Below are 18,472 nucleotides of genomic sequence, written 5' to 3' on the forward strand. Positions count from 1 at the left end.
TGGGGAAACCTCTGCAACAAGCAGCTGGGGGTAGTGAGGCATCGATTTTTTGTGGTTTGAAAATGTAGAATACACTGGTTGGAAAATTCCAGAAGAAAATCCTATAGCTGCCCCCCACCCCCCCCAAGACTTGCTAAGGCATTTGTTTTATTCACTGATAAGTCAAACTCTAATTTCAGTCAGCTTTTTTGTTTTGTTTGGTTTGTTTTGGTTTTTTTTAATAAGGGAATTCACAATCATTTGACCGACAGTACACTGGCACTTTACATTCAGAATCCACCAATTTGTTTTCTATTGTAATGTTACCAATTACAACATTTAAGACAAAGAAGGAGCTCAAGTCCTTTACAAAGACATTTCAAGAATGAAACCATTAATTGGCTGAAGTGCCAGTTTGATAAACATGTACATGATGGCAACAGAAATAGCTTGGTAAGGTTAGGGTTAGGTGTGAATTAAGGTGAATTCAGTGCCACTGACAGTTTTCAAACATTTTCAAGTTCAAGCAGTCCAAGACCACTTAAATCTGCTATGCCTTGTAATAACAACTATGTTCAACCACACCGATTGAGAGAGTAACCGAGGATGTGTTAATGTGTTGAATGTGGGATCTAAAACAATGAAAAAATGCAGAACACCTCTAAAAATGACTGAAACAAGGACTTGCTGATGGTAAAGCCCTTGTTATTTCTGAGTAAAAGAAAAATGTATAGCTAATCTAATTTAGCATAGAATATTCTCAGCTCCATGTCTGTGAAGTTAAAGAACTCCCATTTAGCAAAATGAAAGCTGTACAAATCCAGGAACACCAAGGTGTGAATCCCACTGCTTACTCACTGCTCTCTTCCCATCTTTTCCATCATTATTTTTTTAATGACCTTGCATCTCCTTGGAACATCAATGTATAGACAAGGGTGTGTGTACTAGTCTAGCCATGAAAAATTCCTAGTGACAAAAGAAATGGGTACCAACTTTCAGATAATTTTATTTCTTTATTTTGCAGCTATAAGTAAATGTTATATCTGATATTCTTTCTTAGTGCTGCAAACTCTGGCCCAAATTTTACTATTTTGACTTTAAAAATAACCTAGCTCAGAATAATACTCTGACACATTTTTTTTCAGTTACCCAGCATAAACATTCAGTAGGTGCCATGATTTTAAATGGGAAAATTTCTACTATGTGTCCAAGGGGTGTGTATATATCAGTGAGTTTGTTGAACAGTACTTCTAAAAACAACAGAGGTCCTAACAGACTATCAGCCTCAAGTTTAGTGTTGCAAACTACCTCAGTACCAAAGGATGCAAACATCCCTAGTTGCAGAAGGTACTTGGCAGACAAAAATACTTCAAGAGCTGGTTGATCCTGTAAAATAAACCCCTACTACCTAAATAATTCTTACACCATTACATCAACAAGACTACTGAAGTTTATTACTTCTCAAATAGAATATGGATGTTTTCCATATTAAAAGCAGCAAAAATTAAGACTCACAGGAGCTTTTAATTTAAAACCATACTATCTGACAGCTAAAATAGGTGCTTCTCACACACAAAAAAAAATGCATCAAAACCTTGTCTACTACAAAAAAATTTTAAGGAAAAAATACTTCAAATGTAAATCGTTCAAGTATAGCCAGTGTGCAATTAAATTATTTAGAAAACATAATTTAATAGTGCTTTGCTTCCAAATATACACAAGATTGAAAAACACTTAAAACCAAGAAACCAAATATTTACCAAGTTTCAAACAGTGTTTCATCAAAATGAGGTAAATCTATGTCACCTGCCATTGAGCTTGGTGTTGAAATGGAGAACAGGTCATCAAGGATATCTTCCCCTGTAGGGCTTTCAAAAGCAAGCTTTTTCATGCTGGGTTTGCTTATTGCATGAAGTTCTAAATTACCATCCTTGACAGGACTGTAATAATTGTGGTCCTCACCTGTCATTGCTGCATGTGGCACACTGGTGTCATCAGGCTCTGTTGCTGTAACACTGCTATGCACCATTTCCATATACATACATTCATCTTCACTTTTAGGAGCCTCCAGGGAAGCAACAGTTGAAGTAGGGGACAGCAGTTCTGCCAGTATTTCATCACTGTTACTATTGCTAGTGCACCCTGATACAGAGTTTATATTAAATTCAGATTCATTCCCTGCAACATCAATCTGATGCTGCAGTTCCCTTAAAAAGCTCTGCAGCAACTCACTGTCACTGTGAGAAGCAGTCTGTGGTGGGGTACTTACATCTTCACTCACAGCTTTTTCATGTTGCATCTGTTCCACTGCTAGCCTATCCAGTGAAGCCAACTTCTTCTTTTTAGCATTAAGCTTTTTTAACAGTTTTAGGCGAAGTCTTTTTGTTTTGTCCCTGTCTGACTCTTCTGCCTTCCCAGAGTTACAGGGAGGTGAATGGAACTGAGTCACTTTACCTGAGGCACCCAACCTACTTCCTGACTTATTCCAAGTCGGATCTTCGGTAGCGGTACGACTTGCTGTTGGAAGATGAGAGCTTTGAGAAAATCCTTTGAAATTTGATAAAGGGAGAGTGTTACTGCTCCCAGGAGCCACTGACTTGGGGGTCTCAGTTGTTTTGTTTGTACGTCTGCTTTGAAACCCACCAAAGTTACTGGCTCCCTTAACTGGCAACCGTACTTCACTTATTTTTTGCACTGAGGGAGTTCTGCAACTTCTCTCATTCTTGAGAGCTGAGGCACTTGAAGGCATAAAAGAAGCATTCTTGCCTAATAATTTCTTTACCCAGCTTCCTACAAATCCTCTTTTTTGGTCTTTGTGTGAAGGCTGAGAGGAATTATTGGCAGAAGTAAAATTGGCAACCTGAGAATTAACTACAATTTTATTTGCATCTTGCAAGTCAGGTGATTTTTGCATAATATTCTCTACTAGTGGCAACTTCCTATTTAGCTGTAGCTCTGAATTTAACCCATGTTCTGTGTTAGGGAAATTAGTATTGTCATCTACTTTTTGAGCAAGTAATGAATCAGGTGGGTCAGGGTCTCGGGTTTTGGGCTCAGAAGGGGTAATATTTGATGGGTTTAACTGTTCCAGGGGCAAGCAAATGCTGGAGTTTTCATATAACACTGCTTTGTTGTTCATAGCTAGACCAGTTCCAGCAAACTCTTCACATGGACTGTGAGATGAAAAAGCTAACTGCCCCTGCTGCAATGTGCTGGTTTCACCAACAAAGTTGTTTCCCACCATTTGTCCATTTGACAGCAATTTACCTTCCGAGTCAACTTGAATTTCTTCAAGTATCAGTGTTACAAGATCATCCTGTGCCAGATTTACTAAGCCATGATGAATGTCAGTGTCATCCTCAGCTACCTGCTGCTGTTTCTTGTCTGGAGTTCTCACAGAATCCTCTCTGTGATGTTCTTCAGGTATTTTGTTTACCATGGTATCATGAATGCCACTTTCATCCTCAGCTACCTGCTGCTCTTTCTTGTCTGGAGTTCTCACAGAATCCTCTTTGTGATGTTCTTCAGGTATTTTGTCTAGCATGATATCAAAACCACAGTGCAACACTGTGGAATTCGACTGTACGTTATTAAGAGGTAGATCTTCAATATGTTTAGCCTGGAACTGTGCATTCAGTTCTTCTGACACACGGGATGTTTTCTTTTCCCAGATAACAATATGAATCTCTGAAGGAGGAACTTCAAATCTTGTATGTCTCTTGCAATATGGCCCCTTTAAATCGTCACATTCCAGCCAAGTTCCTGAAAAATAAACAGCAACCAGTGCAGAGATTTTTTTAAAAAGTCACTATCCTCAGACACTAGTCAAATATTTTTATTAACCCATTCTCCTGAGAAGCACGAAAAGAGTGGTTTTCCTCCATTCCTTATTAAATCACAGAAAACTGGAAGATTTTCACTGCAAAAAGATCACACACAAGCAGAACTTGAAATCATATTACTAAAAGTAACCAAAATTACTAAAAGTAACAAAAACACAAAGCTAAGATTTTTTTTTTTGTCTGAATTAATGATCCTAACATCTTGTCTGAAAACACCTGTACAGGTCTCAGGGAAGAACCACCTCTCAAATTACTCTGTATATCTTTACATAGGGGCATAAGGGTTTAAGAAAAACTTCTCATGATAATAATCCGCCTCATCATCTGCAAATTGTTCACAAATCATAAGCAAATATTTTACAGCTTTAAAAATTAAATATATGTACATATATATATATATATATATATGATGTATAGGATGTTCCTAACTAGGCACTTAGAATCACAGACTATGCGGAGTTAGATGGGACCCACCAGGATCATCAGGTCCAACTCCTGTCCCTGTGGAGGGCACCCCCAGGATCACACCATGTGCATGAGAACATCATCCAACTTCCACTCATCTAACTCCACTTCCCAGCTGCTTCCTCTTCCTGTTTCTTCATAGACTATGGCAGTACAATTTAGACATGATGCACGAGAACCAAAACACCAACTTTTTACCTTCTGTGATTATGGAGTTCCCATTAATGGTACAACCATCATATCATTAGTAATGTTTTCAACATTATTTTGTCCCTCAGTGCAGTAAATTTCAGAAATGAAGACATTTCCTGAATGCTTGTAGTTCCATAGGTACATTCATTTCCATCCAAGAATGGATTAGTAACTGGCTTCAAAATAACCATTTGTCCAAGAGCCACCTCAGACTCTATTTTCTAACTGTTATAAAGTTTGGAAAAGAAACAACTTTACTCAAATAACTTTTGCCTCTGAGTACAGGGTAGGACAGAGCACTGATGAAGAAATCAGTTAAATCAGACTGAAACCTTCACCCACAACTTGTCACAAAATTTTACTACCAAGTTTAAAATACAAGCAAAAGAAATCCCAGTTATTATATACAGAATGTTGAGACTGCTGCAGTAACCCATAAAACAGGATTTGGGTACATAAAGTATTACAATAGAATTGAAGGTTCTTACCATCAGGATTCAAAGACCAGGTTATGAAGTGCTTCTTATCTGTTTGATACTGAACAATAGATGTTATTTGGTAGCAGTTGTCTCCAAACTGAAATGAATAGCTCCTCAGGTTGTTATGTGGCAAACCTTCTACGAAATGTAACATTAATATTGAAGGTATTCTAGTAAGGAAACAATAAATAATCTGTTTAGCATAATAAAATAGTGGCAAAAGCTCTCAATAAAAAATGTAAGGCATCTCAAGGGGTATGCAGCCCTTCTGCTCTTGCTATTCTGCTTCCACACAGGACTCTCCAGACTGCACAGCAGTTAAGAAATAAGAATATCCCAACTACATATTCCATTTACTTGTAGATTTAGTGAAAAAATCCAAGACCAAATAAGGGAATTTGGGTGTGCAGAAAAGGTGAAAAAACCAAAACAGGACATAACTGTGCCATAACTACAGTAGGAAAAGACACTGTTCCAAGTCAAACCAGTAAACATATGATCAGACAACAGCCTGATGGATATCCTGTGAATAGGATGACACTGGTCAGCATGTTAAACACTGCTCTCTTTCATGTTTATTAAAATTAAACACTATTTACTATCTCAGCATTTAAGAATGATCTAAAACCTTTAAAAGAGTTTAGCAGAGTTTCAAGTTTAGAATCTCTGTAAACTCAAGATAATAGCTTGGTTTTGAAAGGGATACATTCAATAAACATTTGTGTATTTTATTTTCAATTTCACACATTCAAACTTACTTTTCCAAAATCATCTGTCTTCTTTGAGATCTATCACTACAGTTATTACATGGTCCAACATGGAAAGCATTAAGTGGATGCCAATCAGGAATTATATTTGTGAATGTTGTTAGTGTTTTCTCACACCTGGAAACACATACAGGAAAAAAGAGTAAGCTGAGTTGCTGATCAGAAAGCAATGAATATAAATAAACTTTACTAGGAGAAAAAAGTTCTGAAAATGTTAAGGTTAAGATAAAGACAAATTCTATTTATATTCCAACCATTTCTGTGAATTCCCCTATGACTCCATCACATCTAATTCAGCACTGAATTCAGTTCTGCTAAACAGTATCAGTCATCCTTTGTTCTCACCAGCTCAGTGGCCTTCAGTCTCACAGTATTTGCTATTTGCTATTTCTCTCTTGGCCATGTTATCTCTGCTTCCCTTCCAACATAAGATGGAGCTTGTACCAGGATCCACATAATTTGCTAACTAATACAGAATCTCAAGGAGAGGAGGAAGCAGTAACAAATTACACCAGAATCCATGTTATGCAATCTCTTGCTTTCAAAAAACAGCACATTCAGTACTGAGATTACACAGAGGTTATATTGGATGAAAAAAAAATACAATATGCAGGATATTAAAGTGAAATAACTTAGTTTGCTCATACATTAGCCACAGAAAAGTCTTCCTTTATAGATAACCTAACCCAGATTTTTTCAACTTTAGGAAAAAACCACAGTAATGACAAAGGCTCTGGAGCACATCCTATTAACCAGGACCACACATTAGCTGGCAGTGTAACAGATAGCACTAATCCTATCTCACTCAAGGATCTAGAATTTGATTGTATACACCTGGAGAGAAACAGGTATTTTTCAAATCAAGTGAGCTGTCTTCCAAAGGCATCTCTCTCCATTGACTCTAAAAGGAGGTTAAGTCACCAGCTTGTAACTGCAGCTACATAGAACTAGATAAATTTTCAATAGATTATTTCCCTGTAATACTACCTTAAAAGACATGTAAGAGAATCTCTAGTTTCTTTGTAACCTAAATGAATATTACAAATATTCTTCAACAGCAAAAGTGTACTGGATATATATTCTTTAGAACCCTAACACTTTCTGCACTCTGCAAAATATTGGAGTAAGCATGACCAGGGACTCATAGTTACCTGTTATTTCCTTCTTAATTAAGTGATAACATGGTTTCCTAAGACATGACATGAAAGTAAAGTATTTGCAAATGGTAGTCTAAAGAAGTGGGTCACATAAAGCTTTACCAACATACTTAAGCTGTACAAAACAGAGATTTGAAGAAGACCAACTATTACATGCAGACAAAAAAAGGTAAGGTAGAACAGTTGCACAGAAGCTTCTTAAATAAGAATCTCACCGGTCCTGGTATTTGTAGCCACAACGTAAACATTCAAACTTCCATGAAAATGAATGCAAGAAGAGCTTCTCAGCTTGTTGATCCAGTTTTAAGAGGAGAGGGAGTGCAAACACTGGACTATTCTTACCTTCAAAGATAAGGAAGGAAAAAAGTCACTGAATATTTGAAATCAGCTTTAAGTAGCTCAAATAAGAAGAAGATAATCTTATTGCTGTGATTTTAATTCCAATTATCCCTTCAAGGCTGTATTTCTAATCCTCACAACAAAGCAACTGATCCATTAGCACTGTTACCACTGACAATTTCATGACCACAGCTGAATTACAAAGATGAGAATATCTTTCTCTACCAAGTTGCAAAGAGCTAAGGGGCAAAACAGCTGATCACACTGTAATGCCTATGTCACCAGTAAAATTTAAAAAAAAGTATTCACAAGCCCTCTTGAATGCCTACATACACACATGCTTTTATGTACTGACATAACACAAAGCTTTACAGTTTCCTGAAAGTAAATACTGAGATGCTGCACTAATTACTTACCAAATTTACACCTAAGTCGAGGTTGAAGCTGTGTAAAAATTCTGTTTCTGATTTCATTGAGATGTGATTCTGCTTTTGGAAGAACATCTAAAGAAGAAAAAAAAAATACACATGCTTTCATGTGCTTATGTGTAACACCTCTACCCTCTCACACACATCTGCACTCATTCTGTGCCAACTGATGCCTTTCATATTAACCTATTTCCCTAAAACTGCTGGCAAAATAGCCAATGTCAGTGGCCAATTTCAAGTGTCAAAATAGCCAATTTCAGTAATGTGAAAATTAAGAGAAGAATTTACAGAATTCATTCACATTTTACTACAGTCTGCTAGCCAGATATAATTCAACTTGATTTAAATTATGGCCAAGCTATAGCAAATAGCTGGATAGTAATGACATTTAAGGATCATGTAATAAGGCATTACAAACACTGGAGATTCAGAGATCAAGAGTATTTTTAAAAACATAAACATTATGATAGAAAGAATAAAAATTTGCTTACATGCTTTGTAATGATGCCATACAATTGGTAATAAAAAAATCAGTGTCTTTCCAGATTAGTAATTTCCTAAATCAGCCTTTAAAATAATTTTTAAAAATTACACATTTTGTTATGTATTTTAAGTTTACAAGTTACATTGTTAATACCCAACCACATTCTTTAAGCATAAGCATGAACTTGTAATACAGAATAATAATCCTAACATGCACAAATTAAAGGAAGGATTAGAACAGGTGTGGAAAGTATTTCTTACTTATAAAACCTATGAATATAAAAAACATAAAAGGTTTCTTGCAGGTTTATTGCTTTTGATTGTTTTTAAAAACTGTTTGTAAAAGAGGCTTAAAAATTACATAGAAGGGCAGAATAAATACTAAACCTATCCTATCCTCCCTATAGCTATCAATAATCTTCACCCAGTCTCTCTGCTCTTGCTGAAATAAACTGATTTGTTTTGCAGCAGTTCCCATAAACTGAAAAGGTCAAGTTGTCTCAAACAGCACTACATGAAAGAAAGCTGGTGAGGGACATGTTCTGATGTCAGGTAGTGATAGGACTGGGGGGAATGGATTCAAACAGGAAGAGGGCAGATTTAAACTGGAAGTTTGGAAGAAGCTCTTCACCATGAGGGTAGTGAGACACTGGCACAGGCTGCCCAGAGAGGCGGTAGAAGCCTTATCCCTGGAAGTTTTTAAGGCCAGACTGGATGGGGCTCTGAGCAATCTGATCTAGTGGGAGGTGTCCCTGCCCATGGCAGGAGAATTGGAACTGGATGATCTTAAAAGTCACTTCCAACCCTGAAAATTCTATGATTCTACATTTCAACACCTTTCATTCCCATTTAAAGCTCCTTTGCAAACAAAGTACAAGAGAGGGGAAATAAAACCATCTCTGATTCTGTGATGGTAAAGGGCTTCCAGGTAATATCTGAAAGTCTATAATCAAGCAGCCTGATATTCTAGCAAGCAGAGTATATGAACTACTTCAGAATACTCTGGGATTTTTTTCATCCTCTGGAAAACAGTATGTTTTCTCTGCCACAAGATGTGTTAAACTGTTTTTGACATACCAGGAAAGACACAATATTTTACTATTTTTTGTGTGAAAGGACAACTGACCCTTATACAAAGATATAAACCACAACAGAAATTATTTTGAAGACTAAGATTAGAATAGCACCCTACTACATCAATGAGCAGAGGGGAAGGAAACAAAGCAAGGCCATTACATTAACATTCACAAATTCTCTAAGTGGGATGCTACAAAAAAAAAATCCTTAATGTTTGATGCTTTGAAGATGTGCACCTTTGCCCACAGAAAAGCAATTTTGGAGGTTACCAGGATTCTGTTGGATAAAGCACATTACCCTGCAAATGCATGATAAAGAGTTGTAACATATTCTTTTGTGATCTTGAAGTAGCATGGAGGCATATTTAAGTGCACTGTGCTGAATTTCATGTATTTGTAGCAGATCAACCTGAATACAAAGGAACAGCAGCTAAATTTACTTACCTTTTACTTTAATCCTGTCACAAGTATTCAGAAGCACAGTTGCTTGGTTATATTTTGTTAAGAGCTCCTGGAGTAAACATTTTCCATCACTACAGTCTTCTGCCAGAGCAAATCTTAATGTTTCTAACTGTACCAGTGCTGACAAAATACAATCTAACCAACAAAGATTATGTGTGTTTCTCCATTGAAGACATAAATTGGTGTTATTAGTGGAAGCTTTATCATCTTTGAGCAAAATTTCAGATGCTGAGGTAAGTTCAGAATTTGGCAAGAGCTGTGTTCTGGGACTAGAAGTCTGTGGAGGACTTTCTTGATAGATGTTAGTGATGCTGTCTGTTTCAAAATCCACCTTCTGCATGCAGGACTCCACATTGTTATTAAGTTTTTGCTTATCATTTTGTAACACATCGTGTAAGTTCAATTTTGGAATACATAAACCATTCTGATAGCATTTGACAACAGGATCTGTATTAACAGTGTGGTCAGCTTTTACAACATTATTAGTTCTTGCTTTTTTTGGATGTGATTCAACAGGAGAAAAGTCACTACTATCACACAATTTCCTCTTCTTATGAGTAGATGGAACTTGATGATTCTCTGAATCAGTAGAAGTAATTATGCTGTTTATCGGTTTATAACCAAGTGGGTAGATACACTAAAGAAAAGAAAGTTACAGTGAAATTTACAGAGCAATTTCAGGTGAACAACAGCTAAAGAAAAATACAAACCATACTATAAAATACAATGTAGGACTTCTGCAAAGTGATAGTTAAATGAAATCAATACATAAATTCAACATATGTATGACAGGGAAGGGTGTTCTATCCAACCCGTGTCTTATAAGCAATTGTGAAGTAATAGATCAGTAGTGATAATCAACATTACTTTTCCAATAAATGCTTGCAATCCCCGAAAATAACCTGATTTTGATAAGGAGGGTCCTCTTCTTTTATTCTGCTACATCAGTTTCTTTGGAATACAGATTTGGCATTATCATTTTGTTCCTGAGAAACTACTGGTGCTAAAACTGGCAGAGTATCTTTCAGGCCAGCCCAATGCATTACACAAGGCATTGGTGGGGTCTTACACATATTCTGCAACCAGAATATAGTCAAATCTGCCACTACCAATCTCTAGAACAATATTAAAATTGCTTAAAAGAGAAGGGATGGAAAGAGTAACTTAGAGACCCATATCTAGCCTAGTCTCCAGCTAGGAATTTAAGGGCACCAGTGTGTATGGGATTGTTATAGCCATCCCTCATAACATGAAGCACTGGAGAAAGGAGAGGCAGCAAAATAACAACTCAAATATTAAGCAGCAGAGAAATCCAGCTAAAGTTAAGCTTAGAAGGGGGAAAAACCCATCACTGGGTTATGATTAAAAAACCTATTTGCATTACCCATACTTAAGTGAAAATGGGAGACTCACATCTTGAAGAGCTCTGTATTAGTTACATGGCTCAAAGTTTTGCCTTGTATCCTGATTCGTGCAAACATTTATTTAGTGCCACTTCTGTAGCCTTGTTATGGAAGAAAAAATCACCTTTATTAATGTACTCTTTTTAACTATTAAACACTGCTTCTACACAATATAGTTAGAGTCACAGAATCTGCCAAGTTGGAAGGGACCCATCAGGATCATCAAGTCCAACTTCTGTCCCTGTGCAGGGCACCCTCAGAATGTATAGTTACATTTTTGTCTGTATACAGGCAAACATCATCCAGCACATGGACTCAAAGGACTCCTGTTTCAACACTCTGCTTACCACCATCATCTTGAACTTAAAGAAGTGTAACTGCTGAATGTCAAGGCCCCTACACAATCAAACAAGACTGTTAATGGTGTAATACCTGAGGATTTTCACAAAGAAAAATGGACTCTTGAAAATTAATGCGATAAGTCCGTAACACTTGGACCTGGCCCTTCTCTTTGCAGACTGGACAATACTCATGTGCAGTTGTTTCCACAGGGTTACAGTTCTAAGCAACAAAAAAAGGAAAGAAAAGGCAACATAAGCTCACATATTTCATATATTGTCCAGAGGTAAGACATATATACATACCAAGATAGAAAATCAATGTGCACCTTCTAAATATAACACCTAATATCATAGAAAAAAGCTAACTAGATTTTATTTTTAAACATTTATAAGATATGTATCTGTATGATAGTGTTCGAAATAAATTTATATTTTTATTTAAATATCCAAATATTTAATGTTATCTTCAGCAACAAAATTATGCAACATTTCATTCTATTTGAACTAAACCACAAGACACTTCTTGCCAGGGAACACAGACTCAGATCTTTAAAAGACAAATCTGTTTTCATAGGAATACAAACAGTTGCAAAACAGTGCCAGTAAAAAAATAACTGGCACAGATTTACTTAAAATAATCTTTCGCCATTGTTATAGATTTCCGTGGAAAATAATTTGAGATTTTTTTTGTAAAATTAAGACCAATTAAAAATCTCTCAAAGCAGAGAAAAATATGAACTTTGCACACATGTAAAACAAGTTTCAACTGACTTTTCCCAAATACCCCACCATGTGGAGTGTCGATTTCCCTATACCAGTCCCTTCTCCAATCACTTGCAAACCATTTGTAGTCTTCTGGGTATCCATCATTCTGAGCCACTGGCTAACTTATGTCACTTGTAACAATGTCATGATCACTAAGGATTTTTCAAAGACTCCTGAAAAATAAGAAGTGAATAAAACAATTAAGGAAAAATTAGATTACATTTTGGGAAATAAAAATACCAACAATAATGCAGCCTGTTTTCTGTGAGAATAAATTCAAAAGAGTACTTAACTGAAAATACTTATTTTCTAGAGCAGATTAGTAACTCCAAACTTTGCATTAAGTCATAGACTTAGCAGGTTTAGGTCCTGAATTTGCAAACTTATCTATTCTTTGAACTTTACAAGGTCTCATGAATTTTCCAAGTGCACTATACTTTGCAAAAACATGGTTGCATTGCTTGGGCACCTCAGCTTACTCCATCAAAGCCTCAGAACAGATGAACTACTTTTAAAATAGCTACAGTAAGATCCTATTTAGCTATAGATGGCTGCTGAGGAACATTTAAAAAACAACTTAGCAAAAGCCCCCCCTGTTGCATCTTTCAAAGCAGTGAACTTAATCCATGATAAACTACTAAAGTTTATCACATAAATGTAACAGTTTAAAACTACAAAAGGGAATCCTGCTGTTACTGTCACTTTCAGAAACTTGTCCTACTGTTGTTTTACCAATGTTACAGAATTCCTAGCATACTGAAGCTCTTCCACGGTATCATTGCTATGTAATTCTGTTGCATGTTTTATTCAGTAGGAACCAAGTACACATCAAAAGGCAGCTCCTTAAGGCCATTCCTTCACTGGCACTGAGCCTTGAATCACAGAAAAACACAAGAGGTTTAGAACTACGGGGACTCAATTCTGCTCTTGTTGACTTCAAATGGAACTAATTATAATAAATACATAGCTCCCTAAAATGAAGAAGGAAGTCAAGGTAAGTTGAACTGCAAAGTCATCAACATAATAGCTCTCCTTCAACCATGACTGTTCCCTTTTCATTACTTCCAAGGAATAGCATCCTCTCCCACACCATGATGTCCTTTCAACCCTTTCTTACACTACATCACTAACTCAGATTATAGTTCCTTTTGCAAAAAAAATAAGCATACCAAGGCATTTTTAAGACCTGGGTAAATACCAGCACAACCCAAAACCATTCTAACACTGGACAAGGAAAGATCCTACAGAACTGCACAGAACACTAAAAAAAACAACAGACCATCAATTTAAAAAGCACAGCTGGAAAATGTAACAAGTCATTTTAAAACAGACCCCAGTTGCATCTTGAGAAGGTCAAACTGAGACAATGGTGTTTCCTACTGACACTTGCAATGGGCTCAGCAGTACTTCTCAGGATTACTGGGCTGCAACATCTAAAGATGGTGTACCCTGATTTATAAAACTAACAGTTGTAATAAAAGATAAGAACAAAACCAGCAACTCACATGCCTTCAGTGCATGTGTTAAATTTTTGAAGCAGAGTTGGAAGGTGTACAAGAAACAGCATGGTCCCAGGCTAACTCAAGGTAAAATTAATGAATTATCTCAACATATTAAAGCTTGCTGAACTATAAAGGAAAGACAAGCTCTCCATTTTTTCAGCGTCAACAGCACTATCACACTGAAACTCAACTGTTACCATGTATTTAGTCTAGCTGGGAGCTTGATCTTTTTTATACTATTACAAATTATACAGATATCAGCCAGGCTAAAACACATAACAACTTCAGTCTCCATGCTATAGCTAGCAAAAAAACATTTGTTCAGAGGCCTTTTAGTCAATTCCTTGGTGGGAAGCAATCTCAGCTCTCCAGAGTAAATAAAATACATAGACTGGAACTCTAAGCAGTTTCTCACCACATAAATACTACACAGATTGAAAAAGGTTAGTAACACTAACAACCTGCAGGTTATTCCTTTTTAAGCATGCCTTGGTTTTATAAAGCATAATTATTTCTTTGCAAGCCCCTGCTTTCCCTGTCATCTCTCTCAAAAGGAAAGCAAGTATTTTTTTAATTATGTTGTCACTTCTGCCCTTCTTTTTAAAGCTTACTGTTCTGAGATGTACAATACCTCCCCCAACTACAATCACCCAGCAATAGTACTATGCACTTATGAACAAAAGAAACATTTTTTTTAAATTGCTAATTGTTCTTTTATTCCAAAGACATAAACACAACAAGTCAGTACTAGATACTCAGACTGGTACCAAGTGGCCCACCTGTATATTTTAGTATTTGTAACATCACAGCAAGTTATTAGTGATCTTTGCATTGTGTTTGAAAATGGGGCATCAGATCAACAGTTGCCAAGAAAAACAGCCATTTAAAAGACTGCTGTATCAAGGACCAAAACAACCCATTGCAGCAGTGTAACATCGGCATTACAGATGGCAAAGTACACAGGAATGCCTTTTGAAGCTTACTGGGTCATGTTTTAAATCATTTATGTTATGTTCCTTTTTTTATCCTTGATACTTAAAAATGTAATGCAAAATATGCTATGGACCTGGTATAATTATTAAGCCATTGTTATTCTTAAGTAGATGAGTTGACCTAAGAGCTCACAGCTGCAGAAGAGGGAGGTTTCTCTTCTTATCTCTTCTTTCTCTCCTCTCCCCTTTCCCAACAGCTTACATTCTCATCAGACTTTCCACAAGCTAACTGAACTGACAAAACAGCAGAAAACTCAGTAAAGCACAAGCTGTGTTTTTTTTTTTAACTCACTGTTCTAGTGAGTTAAATTGGCCCATGAGAAGGTCAGATAAGCTACAGAGCTGACAGTGCAGAAACAAGAAAACAAGGAAAAGGTGAAGGATTTGAGATATGGGTTTGATGGATGGGCTGCCAGATGGCTACGGAATTGTCTGGATGGAATCATTCAAAGAGCTGAGATCAACAACTCAATGTCCCAAGTAGACACCAACAATGAGTGTCTGAGCTGCCTGTACTGGGACCAGCACTGTTTAATACTTTCATCAATGGTCTAAGCAGTGGGATCAAGTGCACCCTCAGCAAGTTTGCAGATGCTGCTACACCAAGTGGTGCTGCTCATCCTGCAGAGGGAAGGGATGCCATCCAGAGGGGCCCTGACGGGCTCCAACAGGGGACCCATGCAAACCTTCTGAGGTTCAATGAGACCAAGTGCAATGTCCTGCACCTGGGCTGAGGCAACCCCTGGTATCAGTACAGGCTGTGGGAGGAAGGAGTTGAAAGCAAGTCTGTGGAGAAGGACTCAGGGACAGTGGTGCATGAGAAGCTCAACACAAGATGACAATGTGCACTGGCAGCCCTGAAGGCCAACTGGATCCTGGGCTTCACAGAAAGAAGTGTAGTGAGCAGGTTAAGGGAGGAGATTCTGCCCCTCTACTCTGCTCTGGTGAGTACTGTGTCCAGTTCTGGAATCTCCAACACAGGAATGACCAGGAGTTCTTGGAGTGAGTTCAGAGAAGGGCCACAAAGATGGTCAGAGGGCTGGAACACCTCTCCTATGAAGGACAGGTGACAGAGTTGGGGTTGTTCAGCCTAGAGAAGATGGCTCAGAGGAGAGCTTATAGATGCCTTCCAGTACCTGAAGGAAAGTTTCCTACAGGAAAGCTATGGAGTAACTATTTACAAGGGCATGTAGCAACAGAACAAGGGGCAACTGTTTTATACTGAACAAGGATAGTTTTATATTAGACATAAGTAAGAAATTATTTACAATGAGGGTGGTGAGACACTAGGACAGGCTGCCCAGAAGAACTGTGGATGTCTCACCCATGGAAGTAGTCAAGGACAAGCTGGACAGGGCTTTGAGCACAATAATCTTTAGAAGTCCCTTCCAGCCAAACCCATTGCACGACTGGTAAAAGAGCCCAGTCTTTTGGTAACAGTGAGCTGTACCTTATGAAACAGAACCTTGCAAGTCATAATCAGTTACAAACTTCGTTTAACAGGTGAAAGAACACTCGTTACACTACAGTGAACAGAACATCTCTATGTTTAGAGGCTGAGGGACACTTAAAAATTACCTTCTTGTAAATCACCTAACAAATGTTCTTTCCTTCATCAAGGGGATATTGAAAAGGTGAAAAGAAACAAAGAAATGTTTGAAGAAAAAAGTGAGAAAATTTTCTACTACGTTATTTATCCATTCTTTACACAAGAAGAAATTGGAACATTAAGTTTTTTATTTATCTGAGGTCATAACTATATTAAAAAACACACAAAAACCAAGCAAACAAACAAACCCCCCGAACTATAAAAAATGGAGCACAGAATGCATCCCAGTAAGTAAAACAGTAAAAAACCATAATTGCTCTACTGGTCATACTGGTAAGTGCTGGGCAGAATTGCATGTTACCCTTACATGGAACCGAGAGAAAATTTTATTCCTGCAAGAAAGCAGGGAAATAAATTGATGCAGTTGCAAACTAAAGTAGCATGCAATGTTATTACACTGCTGTTCTAAAAGTTTCTTCTGCAGCCAGGATTCTCTTAAACCTCATATTAAATGCTCTTAAGGGTGTGCAACAAAGAGCTGGGACTACAAATTTTGTTGACAAGTCATTCGGTCCATTTAAAAAAGAAATAGTTACTGGGAAAGCGTACAGGCTGAAGTAGTGCAGCTTACTGTGGCTGCAGGTAAGAGATGGCAGAGCCGCAGCCTCTACCTCCAGGCAGTGGGCAAGGAGGGCCGAGGGGGCAGACGCAGCTAACCCACCCACTGCCCGGTGTCTGTATTTACACACTCGAACCGGTACCTCACCTGACCCACCCACTGCCCGGTGTCTGTATTTACACACACGAACCGGTACCTCACCTGACGCACCTCCTAACTACGCGGTGGCCCCGGACAGCGCTACCCGCGCACAGGGAACGCACACCTCACCCGCACCCACACTGACATGAAATACTTAGTCGGCATTTGGGAACCCGTGAGACCACCGCTCCCACAGGGACCTGCCACCCCCGCAGCCCGACAAAGCGCTCGGCGTAGCCCGCGGGGAGCTGTGCACGCCGGGGCTGCCCCAGACCCGAAGCCAGCCGCCCGCTATACCGGGCCTCGCGGCGGGCACGGGCAGCGCGGCCCAAGCGCCATAGTCCCGCGCTGGCTGCCGCCGTGCCTCCGCTCCCCGTGCCGCCACACGCGGCCCTCGCCGTCGCGGCGCTCGGTGCGGTGTAGGTAACCCCATCCCGGAGCTGCCCGGGACGCGGGGCCTCCCCCCGGCGGCCTTCCCGCCACACGTGTGCTTGGCGGGGGCAGGCACGGCCCTCCCACCCGCGCCGCGCGGCCGTTACCCCCCAACCGTTACCCCGCAGCTGTTACCCCGCATCCGTTATCCAGCGCCCGTTGTCCCAGGGCAAGGAGCTGCCCGCAGCGGCAAACGCGGCCCCCGCCGCCGGCCCGGCTGTCGCTGCGCAGTTTCCGGCTCGTCCCTGCCGCCACGCCAAGCCGGCGCGCCCCGCTCCCGGCAGGCAACGGAGGCGGAGCCGCCGCAGGGCGGCGGGCGGGAGCTGGAGTGCGCAGCGGCCGTGCAAGCAGCGACTGAGGTACTTTCCCCTCCCCCCTGCCTTTCCTTCTCGCTCCTTCACGCAGCCGAGTGGGAGGGAACGATCCGGGTCTCGGGCCGCCCGCCTGCGTGGGGGCCGGCCCTGCGAGGAGCGAGTGGCGAGCGGTGCACCGCTACCCTCCGCCGCCTGCCCGAGGCGAGGCGGGCGCTGCTACCGCCTTCCGCTGGAGGGGCGAAGCACGGCAGCTTCCTAACGGGAGCGGCGGCCCTGCGAGCCCTATAGACCGCGCTGCCGCCTCGCAGCCGCGCCGCTCCTAGCAATGCCTCTGGGCGTTGTTTGGGACAGGGAGTTGAGGATTAAGCTGCAATTCATTGAACCTGCTTAAAATCACGACCAGGCTGTGGTTTAACCTCTTCCGAGGTTCTGTACCTCGGAACTCACCTTTCTCCAGCACCGAGGCGCTGGTTCTGCCAGCTCTGCTTGTACCTGAGCGTTGCGGTGACATGTGGGCTCCCTTTTGGAAGTCTTTTAAGCAGCCTGGAGTTTGCCTTCTAGTCGGTTTTGGAGGTTTCAGTCTCGAGATTGAGGTGATGTCGGGTGCTTGGTCTCATAGAGCATTTCTGCACTGGCAGTCTCCATCTGAAATAGCTCGAGTATTTGACCCTAGGTTTTGGCCTATCCGTATTGACCTTTTTTTCCTCTAGTATGAGCTGCAAGGAGCTTAACAGCAATGCCATTT

General features: G+C 39.8%; 1 protein-coding gene and 1 long non-coding RNA gene across 5 annotated transcripts in view; one reads left to right on the forward strand and one right to left on the reverse strand.

Moving 5' to 3' along the window:
* Positions 1-1,655: 1,655 nt before the first annotated feature.
* Positions 1,656-17,686, reverse strand: USPL1 (ubiquitin specific peptidase like 1). 4 transcript variants are annotated; one of them, XM_030468891.1, is made up of 9 exons: positions 17,549-17,686; positions 12,256-12,351; positions 11,505-11,633; positions 9,652-10,306; positions 7,637-7,723; positions 7,097-7,223; positions 5,716-5,841; positions 4,967-5,127; positions 1,656-3,741 (listed from the first exon to the last, which is right to left on the reverse strand). In XM_030468891.1, the coding sequence occupies exons 2-9, from the start codon at positions 12,256-12,258 to the stop codon at positions 1,736-1,738; spliced, it is 3,294 nt and encodes a 1,097-aa protein (XP_030324751.1). In that variant the 5' UTR covers positions 12,259-12,351; positions 17,549-17,686; the 3' UTR covers positions 1,656-1,735. The 4 variants fall into 4 exon arrangements, with proteins under 4 accessions (XP_030324751.1, XP_030324740.1, XP_030324755.1 ...); XM_030468880.1 differs by having other exon boundaries at positions 12,185-12,351; positions 17,549-17,675; XM_030468895.1 differs by lacking the exon at positions 12,256-12,351 and having other exon boundaries at positions 17,549-17,680.
* The window catches only part of LOC115600388, a 40,437-nt gene continuing 39,627 nt past the window's right edge, over positions 17,663-18,472 (forward strand). Inside the window, exon 1 of the long non-coding RNA XR_003988934.1 lies at positions 17,663-17,772. This is a non-coding gene — a long non-coding RNA (uncharacterized LOC115600388). The remainder of the gene's footprint in view (positions 17,773-18,472) is intronic.

This window comes from Calypte anna, chromosome 1, assembly GCF_003957555.1.
Source record: "Calypte anna isolate BGI_N300 chromosome 1, bCalAnn1_v1.p, whole genome shotgun sequence".
Taxonomy (NCBI): domain Eukaryota; kingdom Metazoa; phylum Chordata; class Aves; order Apodiformes; family Trochilidae; genus Calypte; species Calypte anna.

Bases quoted from the DNA above. Each gene is read 5' to 3' on its own strand.
- USPL1 (XM_030468880.1), bottom strand. From the start codon at position 12,283: ATGATGGATACCCAGAAGACTACAAATGGTTTGCAAGTGATTGGAGAA. The intron at 5,842-7,096 runs GTGAGATTCTTA...ATGTGTTTCCAG, and splicing joins GGCTACAAATACCAGGACCG to GTGTGAGAAAACACTAACAA. The intron at 5,128-5,715 runs GTAAGTTTGAAT...TTTCCTTACTAG, and splicing joins AGACAGATGATTTTGGAAAA to AATACCTTCAATATTAATGT.